This window comes from Diceros bicornis, chromosome 6 (genome assembly GCF_020826845.1).
Source record: "Diceros bicornis minor isolate mBicDic1 chromosome 6, mDicBic1.mat.cur, whole genome shotgun sequence".
NCBI classification, from domain to species: Eukaryota; Metazoa; Chordata; class Mammalia; order Perissodactyla; family Rhinocerotidae; genus Diceros; species Diceros bicornis.
In genome coordinates this window covers 49,494,480-49,513,009 of record NC_080745.1, presented here as the reverse complement: position 1 = coordinate 49,513,009, position 18,530 = coordinate 49,494,480, and the positions used below count along the sequence as shown (strand labels likewise).

General features: G+C 36.4%; 1 protein-coding gene across 10 annotated transcripts in view; it reads right to left on the bottom strand.

Annotated features, from left to right (window-relative positions):
* PCDH15 (protocadherin related 15) overlaps positions 1 to 18,277 on the bottom strand; it is an 800,695-nt gene extending 782,418 nt beyond the window's left edge. For all 10 annotated transcript variants that reach the window (XM_058543433.1, XM_058543426.1, XM_058543425.1 and 7 more), the window contains exon 1: positions 18,163 to 18,277. In XM_058543433.1, coding sequence (XP_058399416.1) covers positions 18,163 to 18,253 — 91 coding nt within the window. In that variant the 5' untranslated portion in view covers positions 18,254 to 18,277. The remainder of the gene's footprint in view (positions 1 to 18,162) is intronic.
* Positions 18,278 to 18,530: the final 253 nt, after the last annotated feature.

Sequence of the window (18,530 nt, the reverse complement as noted above, 5' to 3'; positions counted from 1 at the left end):
GTAACTTCTCCTCTTTCATTTCTGATTTTGTTTTTTTGAGCCCTTTCTCTTTTTTTCTTGGTTAGTCTAGCTAAAAGTTTGTCAATTTCATTTATCTTGTCAAAGAACCAGCTCTTAGTTTCATTGATCTTTTCTATTGTTTTTTTTTTTTTAGACTCTATTTCATTTATTTCCACTTTGATCTTCAGTATTTCCTTCTTTCTACTAACTTTGGGCTTTGTTTGTTCTTGTTTTTCTAGTACCTTTAGTTACAAAGTTAGATTTTTTATTTTAGATTTTGCTTGTTTCTTGAGATCGGCCTGTATTGCTATGAACTTCCCTCTTAAAACTCCTTTTGCTGTGTCTCACAGATTTTGGAAATTTGTGTTTCCATTTTCATTTGTCTCAAGGTATTTTTTGTTTTCTTCTTTGATTTCTTCATCAACCCATTGGTTGTTTAGTAGCATGTTGTTTAGTCTCCACATATTTGTGATTTTCCAGTTTTCTTCTTGTAATTGATTTCTAGTTTCATACTTTTGTAGTTGGAAAAAATACTTGATATAATTCAATCTTCTTAAATTTATTGAGACTAGTTTTGTGGCCTAACATGTGATCCAATCTTGAGAATGTTCTATGTACACTTGAAAAGAATCTGTACTCTGCAGTTCTTGGATGGAATGCTCTATATATATCTATTAAGTCCATCTGTTCTAGTGTGCCATTTAAGGCCTATGTTTCCTTTTTTATTTTCTGTCTGGATGATCTATCCTTTGATGTAAGTGGGGTATGAAAGTCGCCTAATATTATTGTATTACTGTCATTTTCTCCCTTTATGTCTATTAACATTTACTTTGTATATTTAGGTGCTCCTATGTTAGGTGCATAAACATTTACAACTGTTATATCCTCTTGTTGAATTGACCCCTTTATCATTATGTAATGCCCTTCTTTGTCTTTTGTTACAGTGTTTATTTCAAATCCTATCGTTTCTGATATTAGTATTGCTATTCCAGTTTTCTTTTTGTTTCTATTTGCATGAAATATCTTTTTCTACCCCTTCACTTTTAGTTTGTGTGTGTCATTGGATTTGAAGTGAGTTTTTTATAGGCAACATATAGATGGGTCTTTTTTATTTATGCATTCAGTCATCCTATGTCTTTTGATTGAAGAATTTAGTCCATTTACATTTAAAGTAATTATTGATAGGTATGTACTTATTGCCATTATTTTCTAGTTGGTTCTGTAGTTCTTCTCTGTTCCTTTCTTCTTCTCTTGCTGTCGCCCCTGTGGTTTGATAGCTTTCTTTAGTGTCATGTTTGAGTTCCTTTCTCTTTACTTTTTTGTGTATCTATTATAAGTTTTTGGTTTGTGGTTACCATGAGGTTCATATATAACAATCTATATACATGTAGCAGTCTATTTTAAGTTGAAAGTCACTTAAGTGCAAACAGATTTTAAAGGCTCTACATTTTTACTCCCCCCTCCCACAGTTTATGTTTTTGACATCATATTTTACAACTTTTTATTTGTGTATCCCTTATCTACTTCTTGTGGTTATAGTTGATTTTACTACTTTCGTCTTTTAACCTCATACTAGTATTATAAGTGGTTTATTCACTACCTTTACTATATAATTGCCTTTACCAGTAAGGCTTTTTCTTTATATATTTTCTTATTTCTAGCTATGGCCTTTTGTTTTCCACTTAAAGAAGTCCCTTTAACGTTTCTTGTGAAGCCAGTTTAGTGGTGGTGGACAACTTTAGCTTTTGCTTGTCTGGGAAATTCTGAATGATGACCTTGCCAGGCAGAGCATTCTTGGTTCTAAGTTTTTTCCTTTCAATTCTTTGAATACATCATGCCATTCCCTTCTGGCCCATAAAGTTTCTGCTGAAAAATCAGCTGACAGTCTTATGGGGGGGGGGGTTCCCTTCTATGTGACTAGTTGTTTTTCTCTTACTGCTTTTTAGATTCTCTCCTTAACTTTAACTTTTGACATTTTGATTATACTGTGTCTTGGTTTGGATTTCTTTGGGTTCATCTTGTTTGAGACTCTCTGTGCTTCTTATACCTGGATGTCTGTCTCCTTCCTCAAATTAGGGAAGTTTTCAGTCATTATTTCGTCAAATATTTTTTCTGCCCCTTTCACTCCTTCTATTCCTTCTAGGACACCTATAATGCAAATGTTAGTAGGCTTGATGTTGTCCTAGAGGTCCCTTAAACTATCCTCATTTTTTTTAATTCTTTTTTCTTTTTTACTGTTCTCCTTGTGTGATTTCCACTACCCTGTCTTCCAGCTCATGATCCATATTTCTGTATCATCTAATCTGCTGTTGATTTCCTCTAGTGTGGTTTTCATCTCAGTTATTTTATTCTTTAGCTCTGGTTGGTTCTTTCTTACATCTTCTAACTCTTTGTTGAATTTATCACTATGTTTATCCATTCTTCTCCTGAGTTTGGTGAGCATCCTTATAACCATTACTTTGAATTCTTTATTGGGTAGATTACTTATCTCCATATAATTACGTTATTTTTCTGAGGTTTTGTCTTTTTCCTTTGTTTGGAGCATATTTCTTTGTTTTTTTAATTTTGCTTGGCTCTCTGTCTTTGTTTCTATGTATTAGGGGAAACTGCTACCTCTCTCAGTCTTGAAGATGTGGCCTTGTGTAGGTGATGATCCTTCCCATTCAACCCTGCCCTAGCTCTTGGTTGTCCCTTGAACTTTTGTGGTTGCTAAACCACTTGATTTATTCTTAATATGTCCCTGTTGTTGAGGGTGTGCCAAGACCTTTTAGTGTTACAAGGGGAGTAATCTCATTTAGCACCTAGATTAAGGCTGATTGGAAGCCAGATCCTCAGGCAGAAGCTTTTCAAGTATGCAAATATATACAGTTCTATGGGGCCAAAACCGTAATCCCTGCTGGCCTTCAGACCAGGAGATCTAGAGGTGCCCCTGGATAACAGTTGCAAATATGGGGGCTCCTGATGAGTAAATAAGCTTCTTTCTGGGGAGTCTCCTGAGCTGTAGCAAGGTCAAAGGGGTGAGCAAGGATGGTATCTTGCTGCTTGTGTTCCCTAGGAGGACCTCCTTAGCCTCTAGATGTGTGGGAAACCTGAAGCCTGTCCCTTAGGATGGAAGCTCCAGGCTAAGTAAATAGACCTTTTTCACAGGAAAACTGGGCTTGTGTTTCAGTCTGTTGTCCGTGCAATGCCCTGGGAGTAGTGGCCTGTAAGAACTGTCTTTCTGATTGTTACAGTCCCATGGAGCTCAGAAATGCAAACCTCTCTGGCCACCAGGGCTAGGCAATCAAGAGTTGTCCTCTGTGTGGATTACCCAGGCCTGCTGGAGTTAGCCAGGGAGCTTGAGAGTATAGGGGGTGGGGCTTGCTCCGTGTAGGGGTGAGGCTTGCTCATGCTTGTCAGCAGGGGCAGGAGAGTGTCATGTTGGCTTTAGTCTGGGAGTGGGTTAATGCCTCTACTGCTGGCACTTTCCAGCGCTGGCCTGGGGGAGGAGGAGTGTCACAGCCACCTGCCCTCACAGACTTCAGCTAAGGAGCAGGAGAATGCTGCGACTGTTTTCACTGGCCTGTCCTGGTCAGAAAGTGAGAGAGTGCTGCAACTGCCATACCTTTCTGGGTTTGGCAAGGCAGCAGGATAGTGCCACAACCGCTTGCCTGCCCCCATGTCTGAGCTCTCCTGCCTGAGCTGGCAGGTTAGATAGGGAGCACGATAACGGTGTCCAACAGTGCCTCTGTCCCCAGGAGGTGTTTCCACCATTCCCTGCCCCTCCAGCAGATATTTTCAGATTCACAAATGACTCTCACTCACCTGTTGTCTCCGTACTTTTCAAACTGCTGTTATTTTGCTGGGTCTCAGGGCTAGGGACCACATGCGAGACGTTTAAGGGGGCAATTTCCCTTTCCCATAGCACTTAGGGACCCTTGGCCATCAGCCTCGTTGGTTTCTAAGCCAGGCATTTTAGGGGCTCATTCTTTCTGGTGTAGATTGCAGGGGCTGGGGTGCCTCATGTGGGGCACCAACTCCTCACTTCTCCAGGAGAAGTGCCCATCTAGTGAGATCCCTCTCTATTATGTGTCTCTGCCACAGGGGGGGTGAGGTATTTGGCCAGAGTGTTTCTCTGCTCTCTACCCATCCTGATGCGGTCCTTTATATCCTTTGTTGTGGAGCAGGTGTTCTGCTAGCTCTGTTTCTTTTCAGGGGGAATTGATCCATATGTAGCTATATATTTGTTGTGTCCATGTGAGGAGGGGTAAGTTCAGGCACTTCCTATGCCACCACCTTGAACCCCTTCCAGTTTCTAGTTCTTCTTATTTTTTTTTTTTAAAGAAGATTTCTCTGTTTATTTTATTTATTTATTTTTTTGTGAGGAAGATCAGCCCTGAGCTAACATCCATGCCAATCCTCCTCTTTTTGCTGAGGAAGACCGGCTCTGAGCTACCATCTATTGCCAATCCTCATCCTTTTTTTCCCCAAAGCCCCAGTAGACAGTTGTGTGTCAGAGCTGCATATCCTTCTAGTTGCTGTATGTGGGACGCGGCCTCAGCATGGCCGGAGAAGCGGTGCGTTAGTCCACGCCAGACATCCGAACTCTGGGCTGCCAGTAGCGGAGTGCGCACACTTAACCGCTAAGCCACGGGGCCGGGCCCTCTAGTTATTCTTATTAGCAATTCCTTCACTGGCCAATTGTTACTTCCATTAATCTTCTATAGTGATGGGGAAGGACTCGTAGAAAATCCAGAATTACAGAGTTTCTTTGCAAGAATATTTGCATAACACATATTTTAACATTGGCATGGTCATTGCACTCAGAAAACTCTTAAAGAATTTTCAGGAAACAGAAGCTGATTTTCTTACTGCTTTTAATTTATGAGTTAGCCTCTTTGTGTATTTTTTGTTTATGCTGTGGAATGAAGCAGTTAATGTACCACAAACAAAAACACATCATGATTGTCTTCAAATGTCACACTTTTGGCGACCTGCTCTCAAAAACCACATTTAAACTGGCTGGAGAGAGGGACTGCTCTATCAGGTTTAATGGATCCACGGAGCTCTCAGTGATAAATACACACTGTACACACTGGCTCGGGTCAGGCAGTGTCAGTACTTTACTGGACAATATTCCTTCTAGTTTTCTTTTTCGGGGAATATATCTCACCTTATGTATTCAAATGAACTCCCATGGAACTGATATTTAATAAATGCTATTTGACAAAGGTCCTCGTTTGAATTTAAATCTTAGAAATTTAAAGAATATATTGAAAATCTTTCAGACTTCACTATCATTGGGAAGGAAATTGGATAGCATCTCCCTTAAAGTGCTTCTCATTTGATTATGGAAGGAAGCTTTAGAGGTATTGAAATACGTGTTTGTTGGCACTCTGGGAATTTTATATTATAAGAATGTACTCTGGGATTTTTTTTTCTTTTGTCTAAAGTGCTATCCTAATTCCTTTCTGTAACAAGGGAGGCTAAAAGTCTGGTTAAGATTGCCTTTTTAAAGTAGACTCAGCAGTTAAAAACATGAAGTGACTGGACTTTCTAGAATTTAAATTAGCTAAAGGGATGCAGAAAGATAATAAGAGTTGAGCAAGTTCTCCGAGAGAGAGAGAGAGAAAAGACAAGACAAAGAAACATGAAAGAGAAAAATGAGAATAGAAGAGAGGTTGGGTGAAACATATGAAAAAAAGTGAGAAGAATAAAGCGATGAGAGAAACACACACAAATGAGTGAAGAAAGAGTAATATGAAGAAACAAAAGGAAGTTCCATTATACAAGAAGGAACTAATGAAAATTGACGAAAAGTTGAAGGAGGTAGAGAAAATGAGATAGAAAAAAATAGAAAAAGTACAGATACCAAATGATTACTAAGTTTCTGTTCTATGCCAGATACCTTAATAAATGCAGCTGAGAAATTCACAGGCTAGATGGGCAGAAAATCATACAAAGAATTATAGTACACGGAAAGAAGTATCTAGATGGTATAGTCTAAGAAAGGTGTGGTCAATTTAATATATAGTGTGTGATTGTATTTGTGTAAAAGTTTTCAGACAAAGAAAACCTAAAGAAATATTGATTAATGATGAGAAAATATTGCCTACCTTATTTTAATTTGCAAATAGTAACAATTATTATAATATACCAAGAAATATAGATTTATCATTTCCTATATGCTAGAAAGCATGCTAAGCAATTTACATGCATAATGTCAGTTAATCCTAATAGCAATCTAGATCAGAGTTATTATTTTCCTTGTTTAACAGATGGAGATCTGATTCTTAGAGAAATTATATAACTCATCAAAAATCATATATTGATTTTGCCAGGATTTGAAAAAGATCCACCCAATTCCAAAGTTCATGCTTCAACTACTATGCCATAGATAATCTTTCATCTCCACACAGTACCAACACTTTATCATCTATTAATCTCTCATGTTGCCTTTTGCTTTGACCACACATATTAATTTATAATGTATCAAGTTTGAATCTAATGTAGCTCCTCATTCATTTTCCAAGCAACTCAAAACCATCTCATTCTAAAAATCTTTCTATGACTAACTACAACTGGCACAAACTTTAACACACTTCTAGGTAGGCAGCATAAATGACAACCTCTTAACTTCAGCCCCTCACAATCTATAGTATAATGATATATATTTGTAATCTCTATTTGTCCCTTTTGCTAATGTTTCATATGAACTAGGCTCTAGCATTCATAAGGTCAAAAAGTGTATCTTATTTATATTTGCATCCCCAGAACTTAGCAAAAAATTGGCATACAAGAAATGTTAATAAATACATATTGAATAAATGGACATCATATAACAGGAATTGATCATAGCTTCCATCATTTTCCTAAGGTCCCATGGATCAGGGTCCATGGTATTGCACTTTCATGAGTCCTGTAGTACTTTGTACTAAGGCTATAAGATATAGTGGTTAAGAGTGTGTCAGCTTGAGCCAGGCTGCCTGAGCTAGGATCATGGCTCACTGTGTGACCTTAAGCAAGACAGCTTGATATCTTTAAAGCTTCAGTTTCCTCATCTGGAAAATAGGAATAATTTATCTCATGGGATTTTAGTGAACTTAACAGAGTTTATCTCGTATTTTAGTAAAGATTAAATAAGAGAATATATACTTTGCTGAACATTCCTTTCTTCTTCTTGCTCTACAAGAAATCTGGCTCTTCCCAGAAGATGCTCTTTTTCTGCAGCCCTCTCATAGGTGGTGGTTGTTTTATCATATCCTTATGTTACTGGGACATGAGGTGGGGTATATATTCTTGAACCTTACTCTTGCTTCTCTATTAATACTGTCACCTTGATTAAAACAAAGAGAAAAAAGAAGAAAGGAAAAAAAAACACTTTGCATATTATATCTTGAAACTGCCTATTTTTCCTCTTCCTCCACTCTCTCTTAAAACCACTACAAACTTCCACCTTCAAGATTCCATCACAACTATTCCTGTCTATGTCAGGAATGAGCACCACATTGCTAATTCAGTATTCAGGTCTCACACTTCACCTTACTTGATCAGACTTGACACAGCTGATCACTTTCCCTTTGAGATGCTGTACTCTTTTGGCTTTTAGTAAACCACTCTCTCCTGGTTTTCCTCTCATTAACCGTCTCCAGATCAATATCCTTTTTGATTCTTCCTGGACTGTATTTTTATGGCTCAGTTCTAACTACATTTATTCCTTTGATGATGTTAATCATTCAGTCTCTCCTGATGGTTAGACCAAATACATTGATAATAAACCTTAAATGCTATTTTTTGTCTTCCCTATATCCAACGCACTGGCAAATTCTGTTGGATATCCCTTCAAAATACGTCCACAGTCAACCATTTTTACCACCTCTGCCATGAAGACCTGGTCTAAGCTATCTGTATTTTCTGCCTTGAATATTGTTAACAAATTTCTCAGTGGTCACCCGATCCTGACTACTGAATCTCAACACTAGGGCCAAAGCAATTTTGTTAAAACTAGAGTGAAATCTTTTCACTTCTCTGCTTGAGACACTCCGGTAGCTTTCGTTCTCACTCAGAAAAAAAGACAATGGCCTTACAATTGTCTTCAAGGCCTTGCACCATCTGCTTCCCCTATCATCTCTCTGATCTATTTCTTTGCCCTCTCTCCCTCACTCAGCTCACATCTCACCCACCATAGGTTGCTTGCAAGACTGTGTTCTTTAAACACGTTAGCATGCCCCCATCTCAAGGCCCTTTCACTCACTGTTCCCTCTGTCTTCAATGCACTTCCCCTAGGAATCTACATGGCTTTTCCCCTCATCCTCTTCAAAGTTTTGCTCAAAGGGTACCTCCTCAGTAAGTCCTTCCTACACTATCCTGTTTTAAATTGTATTTCCCCCAGTATTTCTTTTCCCTTTTATCTGCTTTATTTTTTTCACATAACCCCTTTCACATACTAACACACTACATAATTTTCTTATTGATTTGGATTATTTTCTGTCTCCCTCCAATAAAAAGAAACCCCAGATAGATGAGGACTTTTGTCTATTTGTTGTTTGTTACATCCGCAACACCTAGAACAGGGCTTGACACCTAGTAGCCACTTAAAAACATTTGTATAAAACTACGTAAGCTTGTGTAACTGAAATGTAATGATATATGTATTATGTGTATTATATATAAATATGCAATGTGAGTAGAGTGTGTAGTATGTGTAAGGTGTTTAGCACATAGAAATCACTCAATAAATGTTAGCTATACTTAGAAAATTGATGTGCACCTAATAGATGTTACGTATGCTTTCTATACCTAATGAATGAATGAATGAATGAAAATAATGAGTATAAAGCGTTATTAATATACCTTTAAAATGCTGTATATTTTTCCCTATGGAGATTTCATCAGAATTGCATTCTATGTATCCAATAGACCGACTGTGGGTAAATCCTGGATATACCCACATAAAATATTGATGACTGAGGTAGCATTGTCCTTTTCACATGTTATCGAAGGGTAAGCCAGAACAGCTCTCGTCAATATACCAATTGTTCAATAAAGATACTTAATAAACTCCAAGTAGCTGAGCAGTCATCACTGAGCAGTCTCGCTGAGCAGCCCTGAGGAGCATAGAGGATCCTACAAAAGCAGGGAAGATTAGCAGCATGGACTGGGCTGCTAATCTCAGCAACAGTCGTGGCAGTGCGATCCACTGACATTATGAACAAATGCCCAGAACAGCAGCTGATAATCAGAAAAAGAAAGACAGGAAGTACACCTGAAGAAAAGACGGATTCAGTCTGAGTTTTCTACAAAGGCTTTTCTAAATGAGAAGCTCACCAACTTGCCCCTATATTGTTAAAGGAGACATTTCATCTCTCAATCTATTTTTTTTATTCAATGCTTACTTATTTCAATAACCACTAATTGGGTCATTCTGCCAGGTGCTGAGGGAAACAAAAGCAAATGAGATAGTCTCTGTCTTCAGGAATTTATAATCCAAACATAAAAACAGACATTATATGACACGTTATAATATAAAGGGGAAGATGGACTTTAATTTTTTCCAGCTTGATTGAGGTACAATTGACAAATAGAAATTGTATATATTTAAGGTGTACAATGAATGGCTTGATACTTACACATTGTGAAATGATTATCACAATAAAGTTAATTAACACATCCATCACCTCACATAGTTACCATTTTTTTTTCTTTTTTAGTGTGATGAGAACACAAGATCTACTCTCTTTACAAATTTCAAGTATATAATACAGTATTACTAACTGTAGTCACCAGGCTGTACATTAGATCCCAGAATTTATTTGTCTTATTACTGGAAGTCTGTACCTTTTACCAACCTCTCCTTATTTAATTTTGATTGAGTGTCATTAGTAACAATATCAAATAATAATGAAAAAATTAGTGTCAAGGAATAAGTAGAATTTGAGTAAAATCTGGAAGGAAAGGTTAAGATCTTGATGTCATACTATAATAGCAAAGCATGTGGTTGTTGCATGTGGAGCTGAGACAATGGGTTTGGTCTCAGCTTTGCCACTTAATAGTGGGATTAATATCACAAGGAGAAAGTAATTTAACCTCTCTGTGCATCTATAGTTTCCTGATGTATAAATGAGGCATAATGGTAGTGAAATTGTATGTGACTATTATTATAATCACAAGGACCTCAGAGAGTTCTTGTGAAGATTAAATAATCTATATGGAGGGCTTAGTTAATAAGTGATAAAAAAATGTTACTGGTTATTATAAAGAGATGCTATTTGCACATAAAATACACATTGATATGATTCATGATTTCTAGCAACTTGTTGAATATGTAGGAATGATGTGTATGAAATATGTAGGAACACCTGTTAATAGTATATGGGAAAGTATTAAATACAATCAATTACAAAAAAATGAGCACTACCAGCAATTAAGCAACAGCTTCTAGGGGTATGACACAGACAGAAACAGAGACAGACAGACAGACAGAGAGATGGAGACAAAGGGAGAGACAGAGACAGATACAGAGGGATGCGATTGCTGTTAGTTGGAGTTCCATGAAGGAGACAAGCTTATAAATGAGCCTTGGATAGACAGTGATCACAACCAAGTACATGTTGTTTGGTTATCTTTGGATATTTTAATGGCTAACCTTCCCTGAATGAGGTCATAAAATAGCATGTACAATCCTCAATGCTGTACAGAAGTATCTGTATACATCTTAAATCAGAACACCAAGTTGATATTTTTCAGTTTTCCTAAAATTTTCACATGCTCCTTAAGTCCCTTAACTTGAAAACTCAAAATTTGTTCTGCAAACATTTTCTCACTATCTCTACCCCAAATTCTTTGGCAGATTTTCCATTTGTTATTCTCCAAAAACACATACACTGTACATAATTCTGTTATTATGTAGATCACACTGTATTGATTAACTTTCTCCTTATTATACTTAAATGAAAGGACTGCCTCATTTTTGTTTCCCTAATATTTTTCCCAGAGTTGATATTCAATAAAATATTAACTAAATAAATGTTCTATAGAGAATTGAAAATGCACACTAGGAAAAAAATAATAATATATATGCAGTGGGTATGCAGTTACATGAATGTATTGTGCGAGGGAAGTTAGAGGGAATATAAAAAGACAAAGGAGAGGACCTTGTTTAAATATCAGAAAATATCCAAATTTGCTTATTATACAATACGGCTCCTTATGGAATTATAAACAAAAGTGGGACAAATTGGAAATCATAGAATAGGAAAAGGTAGAATATTCACCAGGAAGATGGAGAAGTCTGATATGTAGACAATCAGAAAAAGTCAGTACAAAGAACCTCTGAGAAAAAGAAAGTTGCAGAAAGGAAGATCAATAATGCTGTTTGCTGAAATGCTAGAAAATTATAGGATTTGTGCAAGAGAATAGTCATTGGAGGCCTTAGAGAGTGCAGTTTTAATAGAGTTGTGAGAAAAACCAAATTGCAGAGCTCAAGGGAATTGGTGAAGAAGTGGTGGTAACAAGTATAGAGATTTGACAGGAAAAGACTCAACTAAGAAAGCCACTCTATTATGAGTCGTATGAGTCATTGATGACTCAGAGCCAAGCAGGATTAGAATTACATTTTTGATCAATTTCAATTTCTATTAAGGACATTTAAAATGAGTTCTGCCTTCTCATGCAATGAGGATGTGAGCATTTTATCTTTCATTGGGTTCAAATTTTTCAGGTTGTTCAAACACCAAGGGAAGTACCCACCTTACCAGTTATCATTAATTTTATCTGCATTGCTTGGACACTGATTTAGACCTTTTACTTCTTTTCCATGTCTCAACAGGACAAATGAGAGTATCTGAAGTAACAATACTTCGCTATTCTAAGTTACCTTGGAAATAACCTCTTTGTGTGTGTGTGTGTGTGTGTGTGTGTGTGTGTGTGTGTGCGCGCGCCTGTGCAGTGGAGAGAGAATCTTCTAAGTACAATAATTGGTCTTCTGTTTATCAGAGCTTATTTTTTTTCTGGTTCCTTAGCTCTCTGGCCTTCCAGGATGTGCAGATAAGTTTTGAGTGAGCCTATTATTAGAGTTTACAAAAGCTATTGAAGTAATCATTCTAGGCACAAGGTCAGAGCTTAGAGAAGTTACAGAGTTTATATTTCTGAACTTGCTTAGCGGGAAATTGTTGCTGAAACAAGAAAAGATATATGCTTTCAAATCTTTGCTTTAAAACTAAACCCACTTTGAGGGTACAGGATCCACAAGATTACCCACCTTCAGAAAAGAGACAAGAAATGCAAGTGTGGGTACAACCTAAAAAAGAGGACACAGCCCAACTTTCATCTGGAGATGAAATTTAAGTTGTTTAGGATAATTTTATTGGAGTAAGCATTGAGAGTAACAATGCTCTTTCTTGTCATCCCATTCTAAAGTCACATAATAATGTAATCTAGACAATGTATATAAATCTAATAGCTTATAAAGCTTAAAAAAGAAAAGACAAACCTTTAGGATTTTAAATCAGCCTGAAAGGAAAACGACAAAACTTGAATTAAACCTCTCAGAGTAAAAATACACTCTGTAAGATGGAATAAGTGAAAAGGGTAGACAAGGAAAGATGTCTACAATATATTAAGATAAAAAATTTGCATAACAATATATGCTGTACATGGTTTTATTTTTGTCTAAAATGTGTATTATCTATGTGCTATATATATGTGTGTGTCTGTGTGTACGCAAATATATTTGCTCTATTTCTCTCTAAGTATGCTGTTTTAAGAATCGTATTTAAACAAGGGATTAAGAAGTTTTAGAGACAACCAAGTTCATTGAAAACTACTTAGATATAGTCTCCAATAATCATCTTTAATTCCGTTTAATTATAACTGAAACAGAAGCAAAAGAAACTATTGCATTGTACTATGTTCAGAGAAAGTTAACGTTAAGATGAAGATAACCTGCATTAAGCTTAGAAATAACAAACTCAAAGAATAAGGAATTTTTTAAAAGATTTCCTGCATGATCTAGGGGAAACAGTGAGTGTCTCACAAATAGAGTATGCAGTCCTCAAGGCAGTACAGGTGTAACAGTGCCCTATGTGACGGTCTATGACGGCCTGGTAACTTGAATCATTAAGATCATTGAATCCTTCTTGCAGAGCTATTAAGTTTGTTTCACCATATCTACTTATGACATCCAAAGGGGAGAAACATCTTGCTCAGAAACACAAGTGATTCAGCTCATTGGGTAGTCATGTTTCCCTTATAATTCTGTTATCAGCCTTGTAATTTGGATGTCATTCTCTTCTAAGTTGAATTAGTATAAACCAGTGACACTCTACTTCATGACCTCTGGATGCACTGACAAAAATGAAGTTTCCAGGTTTTAGCATTAGACCTTAGAACTTGATTACACCTTTAATTGATTGACATATCTATCTCATCACTGACTTTCCATGGATTATCTACAACAAGCATGAAAGTGAACCTGTAAATGTTCCTCAAACTTCACGTAAAGTTTCATGTGAATCAGTAAGTTCTCCAAGGAAAGGGTACAGTCATTAATACTTTTAAGCATAAAATGTAATTTAACAAAGTTAAGCTTCAAGGTGTTTGGTAAATTTGGAAAGATACAAAGAAAGAATATACATACAGTGCACAGGAACACAAAGTACTCATTCATAAATGAATATGTAAATTTATGTAAAAGAAGTATAATGATTTGTAAATAATAAGTAATAATAGCAATAAAAATAATTTTTTTTTTTAGTGAACATTGACCATATATCAGATGTTGTGCTAAACTGTATAAAATTCAGTTTCAGAGAGTTATTATTTATCAGGGAACTGGGCCTCAGGAAGTGTTGTGACATTTTGAGGTTATAAACAAGGTCCCTTCATGTAGTTGCTCTGGTTGTGCACTATGTAAGGGCTCCATTCACATCATAGATATGTGTTAATTTATGTAATAGCTCAAGGGCAAGATGAAAGATTTTTGGCTTCCAGGCTAAATGCTTGAGTGGTCAGGGAGAACCCTTCCCTTAATAAATTCATGTTGGGTTTCATGGTCTGCACACACTTAGAGAATCTCTCTTTCTCTCTCTCTCTCTTTCTCTATCTCTAACACACAGATACACATGCTCACTGGCACACATATCTTTTTAACATTCCTCTAACACTAACATTTTGCTTCAAAATTAGTCATAATGTTATGGTATATAGTTTTTTTTTAACAAATATTTTTCCTATCTGATTATGGCAGTAATATACATTCAATATGGACAATTTGAAAATGCATAGGAAATAATAAAAAATAAAACATACCTATTACCCATATATCATTTTCCTTTCTTCCTCTCTCTCCCTCCCTTTTATCATTCATTCATGACCTCAAAATCAAAACAAAATAAAGAAAAACACAAACCCTGTGTAAATTAACCAAGTTAATTTACCTCACTATGAATAATATGTTAGAACAAGTTATGTATATTTTTTTATAGAGATTTTAGTCTTTTTTTTTTTTTTTTGTGAGGAAGATCAGCCCTGAGCTAACATCCATGCTAATCCTCCTCATTTTTGCTGAGGAAGATCGGCTCTGAGCTAACATCTATTGCCAATCCTCCTCATTTTTTTCTTCCCCAAAGCCCCAGTAGATAGTTGTATGTCATAGTTGCACATCCTTCTAGTTGCTATATGTGGGACGCGGCCTCGGCATGGCCGGGGAAGCGGTGCGTTGGTGCGTGCCCAGGATCCGAACCCGGACCGCCAGTAGCGGAGCACGCGCACTTAACCGCTAAGCCACGGGGCCGGCCCTGTATATTTTTATATATATATATGTATATATACATATACATATATATATATATTTTTTTTTTTGGTGAGGAAGATTGGCCATGAGCTAACATCTGTGCCAATCCTCCTCTATTTTGTATGTGGGATGCCACCACAGCATGGCTTGATGAGAGGTGTGTAGGTCTGTGCCTGAAATCCACATCTGGGATCTCGGCCCAGGAACCCTGAGCCACTGAAGTGGAGTGCATGAACTTAACCACTATGCCACCAGGCTGGCCCCCAGCACAAGGTATCTATTTTATACATCTTTTATCCCACACAACATACAATTTAGCAGATGGCCCTGCTTCCTCTGCTTCCCATGAGACCTCCTTCATGGGAGGCTCCCCACACTCAATATGGGATCAGGGCACATGTTTCCATTCAAATAAAATTGATAGGATTGGTAATGCATTCAACTATAAGCTAAAATACCAATCCTAATGCTTTCTTATGGGGAGGAGGAGAAAGACACCATAAACTACAAATCTAGTTTTCTAATTTTCTATCAATTAGCTAAATTCTGGCTTTTTAAATTGAATATAATATTATCAATCTCACTTATGTTACTAGTGCTTGCTTAGATATGTAGTGATCAAACAAATGAAATGTCCATTATGGAATAGGCCATCTACAAATTTTATTACCGAATCTAAAAAATTATCCCAGCAATTTGAGTGAGAAATATAAAAAGACTGAAAATTTGGCCAAAGTCCTCAAGTAAAAAAATTTGTTATAAAATATTAAAAATAATAAGTATACAATATATTTTTCTTAGAAGCAGCTTCACATGTTTGGGTAATACTAGAATATTCCATTTCAGGATAAAGTATTTATTAAGTGAACAATATCTATTTTTTTCCTTCCAACTCCCTTTTGCCTAAGTAAGGAAACGCATAGAAAAGCACAGGAAACTATTCTTAATTAAAAGTCCAGAAGAACCCTATTCTTTAATATAAGAAAAATCTAGACTGTTATACTAATAGACTTAGGGTAGTTTAAAATTTTTCTCCTTCATTTTTCTCTATCTGAAACTCCTAACTATGTATGTAAATTAGTTGTTAACTATCATCATGGGCCAATCCAACCAGTGGATTATCTATGGCAAAACTGTACTTTTCATTTTCACTTCTTCTCTCATGTTTCTATCATGCTTATGATCATCACCGTTGTCTTCCTTCAATCTAACCACATACCTGTGGCCCCAAGCACTTGGGTAAAAAAAAATTCCTTCAAGAAATTCTTATCACATATTCCAATTTAGTGTTATTTTGTGTGTTAGCCATGCTTTACTGAGTTATGATTTCATTCCTGAATAGTAGAGGCTCACAATTTTATATGGATTCAAAAAAGAATAGTAACTATGCAAACCATTTTCAGTCACACAGAACTGAACAATTGAATAAAAGTGATGTCAAGAGTCCCTAACTGAGGGAAGCCTGAGAGAAGTAAAGGCCTGGGGGGGTACCTAAGGGAATAGACTGGGTTATTACCTCTGGGGGCACGTTGGAGGATGCAAGTATGGAAGGAATACTGAAAAGCACATAAAATAAAGAAATATCTAGTAAACACGATACAAAGTTTACATTTCTCTGCCACAGTTCCTATCCCTTCAGTCTTAAGAACTGAGTCACTTACCTTGAGGGGGAGAGAACTGAGAGAGCTTTCTAATCATGGCTGTAGGGGAGTCATTCACCGTGCAGGACTCTAGGGGGCAGCCTACCGCACACTATCAATGGCGGGTGTGAAGCTGCACTCTGCTCCAGAAAGCAGACTGTGTGATGTGATGGCCAACAGTGACTTGATAATCTTATTTTGGAGGCTATTCGAGCACATTTAGAAAGACTAAGAGTTACAATGAGCTTATTAAGGAAACCAATCTATAGCATTACAGGTTAAACCAGGAGTGATTTCCTCTGATATCCTAAATTACATTGCTAAAAAGTACAGGGTTTGTGAATGTCTAATGACAGCAACTCCTTCCTTGCTAAGTGTGAACACTAAATATGAATCAAAATAGAATGTCTTGTGACATAAAAAAATATCAACACACTGATTTGGCATCTATTCCTGGGGCACAATTTAAAATGCATTCTTTTAATATAAAGCCATGCTCTTTTAAGTTTCTTTGATTTTTATTTTTGCTTCAAAGTAGCAGTTACAGTACTTTTTTTAAATTTGTTTTTAGACTGGAGATTCACAATCTCCATAAATGGCAATGACATGAACATTAAATTCAGATGCACTTGAAGTAAACACTGTGCTAATTAGTAGAACTTTTCAGGGTGTTGACTTTATGAAAATAGTTGATATTGTGAATTATTCTGCAAATCCCAAAAGAAGCATATTTTTCTAACTATGGAGGACTGAGAATGTCTTACTATGTGCACAATTTGAACACTATTTGGGATAAAGTCAAATTAATTCATCTATCTTCAGATCATTCAATTTAGCCAAGCAAAGCACAAAAAAAATTCACATTCTTTGCTGCCACTAACAGCAACTATAAACCAAGGCAGGAAACCGCCTGTGTACCCTGAACGTTGAACAAATGTCGAGTAAAAACAGTGAAACAAAATTTTTAAAAAATTAAAAAAATACCAAACTCAGTTTTCTTGAGTTCTAGGGTGAGGATATTTGTCCATTTTTTTCTTCCTTTAACCTTAAAGTATTATGTATATCCTAACTCTCATCATGTGGTATTCAAAGACAGATCCCACCAATATGAAAATATCTAAGATGGGTACGTTTGGGCCACTGTAGACGTAATGTGTTAAATGGTCTCTAAGGAGCTGGATGACTAATACATCTTTTTAAAGTGACTGACTTACTAATAGGAAATGACTTACAAAGTCTAATGCCAAGTCTTTTACATTTTTTCACTCTTTCCAAATAAAATAGTGGGGGACGAAATAATACATACCCAATTAAAGTGCTAACATAAAATCACTTACGATTTCTACTTTGGACTCCTTTAGAGATCTTTTCTCATAGCAAATTTTGGTATCTTTCACATTGCTAAGCTTTATTTGAGACCACTGTTTGTGTTTGTTCAAGGGTTAGTAACTAGAACTTAATGTTTACTTTTTTCATAGCAATTAAGTATTTGCCTAGTGAGAATGAGTAAGTGTTCAAATAGAGACCTTGTGTTGAATTTTCTACCATACTGCAATCCTTATTAAGAAACAAAGTACATTGGATGCCACTTTTGTAAGATTATTTTAATTAAGGTAAATTATTGCATGGAACTATTCACCTTTAGAAATGAACTACAAATTAGCATTATTCATTTTCTGTGGTGTGTTTCATTTTCCATTTAATAACAGAAATCCTGGTTAACTCTAAAGGTCAGACTAAAAGCAGCCTTACCATCATCATACTGGCCCAAGCTGATTGCGAAGAGAGAGCCAAGGATAATCCCTGAAGCTAACCATTTCCAGAGATAAAAATGCTGTAACATCTTCTGTCAAACTGCACTCAAAGTCGATCTGAAATAACAGGAGGGAGAAAGACACATTTGACAAGTTCATTAATCTGTTATAGGTGAACACAACTGTCATAGCATAGAAAAGCCTTAATGACTTCATAGTTAATTACCTGTACCATGCCATCCATTAACAAAGTAACACACTGGTTTAATGCACTGCAATACCCTACATGAATTTACAGGCAAGTCATCTCTAAGGAAAGACATTTTTTCTGTTATTTACTTTGTCAGCAAGTAAATTGAGAAGTTA